The 2,626-nt window shown below is 63.8% G+C and overlaps 1 protein-coding gene across 1 annotated transcript in view; it reads left to right on the top strand.

Annotated features, from left to right (window-relative positions):
- LOC122151906 (collagen alpha-1(III) chain-like) overlaps nucleotides 1–2,626 on the top strand; it is a 42,683-nt gene that overhangs the window by 38,673 nt on the left and 1,384 nt on the right. The window contains exons 15-16 of the mRNA XM_042783320.1: nucleotides 489–612; nucleotides 2,349–2,528. Of these exons, the coding sequence (XP_042639254.1) occupies nucleotides 489–612; nucleotides 2,349–2,528 (304 nt within the window). The remainder of the gene's footprint in view (nucleotides 1–488; nucleotides 613–2,348; nucleotides 2,529–2,626) is intronic.

Raw genomic sequence — 2,626 nt, 5'->3', positions numbered from 1 at the left:
GTAAAATCTGGGACCTGAGGACCGTGAGCAAACATAACCCAGCACAGCCCCAATATGCATCCCCAAATGTGCACTCATCCCAGAAGCCGGCCAGGGAAACAAAAGGAGCGCAGAGGACCAGACAGGAGAAAAAGCCAAACTGCGCAAAGACGCCAACAAAGACCAGGAAGGAGCAACCACCCTCCGGGCCTCCCCACGCCAGCTGCCCACCGGCCTCCCTGATACACACACAAAAGAGCCAGAAACACAGGGATGAGGACGGTGCTGGTGCTCCGGCAGGAGGGACTCTGGGAGCCAAGCACAGAGACGCATCCTAATGCCAGGCCCCGTGCCTGAAATCCAGACAGACGGGCCCTCTCAGGAGCAGACGGACAGAAGCACCCACAGGAAGAGGACAAACACATGCAAACGTCCCCCACTGAGACCTCTGACCTGGGTCCACTCCTCACCCCTCACAGACTGCTGTACCCTCACCCCGGTGCCCACAGAGCCGTGCCCCGACTCTCCATCCTGCTCCCGCGGGATGCACCAGCACCGCGCCCACAGGAGCCCGCAGCAGCCCGCTCCGCCCCACACAGCCAGACGCCCGTGGCTGGGCCGGCAGGCCTGGGGGTACAGACACCCATGGAGGGCCCTGGGCTCTGCCTGATCTCTCGCGGGGTGGGGGCTGTAAGGCTCCCCCGGGTGGAGGAAGCCCTGAGTATAGGAGTTTGTAGGTCTGGATCCTAGGCCCCACCAGGGCTCCTGATGCAGCCGGCCCAGTGTGCTCTCGGCCTGGGCCTGGACCGCCCTGGCTGGAGGAGGGAGAGGTCGAGGTGATGCTCACCCCAACCCGTGGAAGGAGGCTGTGGCTTGCACAGGGGTGCCCCCACGCTGTAGCGTGTTCGCAGACAGCCCTCAGGCCATGCGATGTGTGTGTTAGTGCAGGCAGCATTGTGTGGAGTGGCTCATGTCCTCACACGTGTTCAGAGGGCCCCTCACCACGACTGCAGAAGGGTCAGGCACCAGACTGATCTGGGGAGCGCCTGGATCCAGCACCCCAATCTCGCGGAGACCTGCGTGTGGCCACCAGGCGCTGAGTGCTTCGCCCTGCTCTGGCGGAAAGCTGTGGAACCCGCATTATGCGAAATAAAAACTAGAGGACATTTGGGGCAGCTGGGCACTGCTGGCAGGGCTGCGGGTGGGGTGCAGCCCAAGGTCAAGGGGAGAACATTCCGCCCTGAGGGACTCTCCTCAGAAACACCCTCCCCAAAACCACTGCATTGGAGTCCATTCCGATTCATTGCAACCCAGAGGACAGAGTAGAACTGCCCCATAGGGCTTCCAAGGCTGTAGATCATCACGGAAGCAGACTGCCTCATCGTTCTCCCATGGAGCAGCTGGTGGGTTCGAACTGATGACCTTTTGGTCAGCAGCCTGGTGCTTGAAATACCACACCGGCAGATCTCCTTAGAAACACCCCGGAAAATCCTAAATCTACTCGCGTGATTTCCAAGTAAGGGCAGAGGCCCTGCTGAAGTCTCAGGAAACGGTGAGGGGTCGGCCTTTATGGACGTGGGCATGGAGATCTCGCTGAGAGGAGCACCCCTTTGTCTGGGGGTCACTCTCACACCGGGGTGGGAGCTCTCAAGTCTGAGAGGAGGCTGTGGACCACCTGCTCCGTGGACAACGGACAGACACACGGATGACCCAGAGCAAGAGCTAGAAGCAGGCGCACTGGCTTCAGAGCCAGAGGGTGAGGCGGTCGGCTTCCCTGGTCTCCTTCCTCCCAGGGTCCCCCCTGAAAAGGGCAGGTCCCTGAAGGAGGGAGGAACGACCCCGGGGAGGGCACAGGACTCGGGTGTCCGGAGCCCCAGGTGAAGGGGGTGCCCAGACACCCCCTCCCCCTCCTGGGAACCCTCAGCAGGGAACAAAGGCAGGGGGAGGGGCAGAGATAGAGGAGCTGGGGTGGGCCTGGGAACTGGCCCGGCACAGCCTTGGGGCCTGACAGGACCAGGAAGGGGCGCAGCCCCCGACCCAGGCTCTGCCCGCGGTGGGCACAGAGGCAGTGCGACCTGGGGGCTCAGCTGCGTGGAAGCCCCGCAGTGGAGCCCAGCCCCCAGCAGCGCCCCTGTGCCCAGCGCGCCCCCTCTTACTTTCCAGTTTGTCTGGCTCCTTCCTTTCCTCCCCTTTTCTGGGTTCTTGCCTTGCGGGGGACCCTCTCAGGCGCCTCTCCTCCTCCTGCTCCTCGTCTCCTCTTCTCCCCACGCCCCTCTCCCTCCGTCCTTCCACCTTCTTTCCTCTCGCCCCCTCCCCCTGTCTTCCAAGGCTCATCTCTTCTTTCTTTTCTTCTCTTTAACTGACTCCAGGCCCCTCTCCGCCGGCTCTCCGCCTCCCTGTGGCCGGACAAACCCCATCTGCGAAAACTTCTCCCGGTTGTGGGCTTGTCCCGGAGAGCGGGCGGCCGAACCGGCCCAGCCAGGGGCTCCGCGGGGCCCCACACGACCCAGAACCCGCTGCGCACAAGGGGTCGCCGGGCGAGCGCGCAGGCAAGACCCGGGCCCCGCGCGGCCCACCCCGGCGCCCGCACTCACTGTCAGGACTCAGGCCGCCTCCGTAGCCGCTGTGCGCCCGCGGGAACCAGCGC

This window comes from Orycteropus afer, unplaced genomic scaffold (genome assembly GCF_000298275.1).
Source record: "Orycteropus afer afer isolate SDZICR_OR568_19922 unplaced genomic scaffold, OryAfe1.0 scaffold00871, whole genome shotgun sequence".
NCBI lineage: Eukaryota > Metazoa > Chordata > Mammalia > Tubulidentata > Orycteropodidae > Orycteropus > Orycteropus afer.
This window is presented reverse-complemented; position numbering and strand designations above follow the sequence as displayed.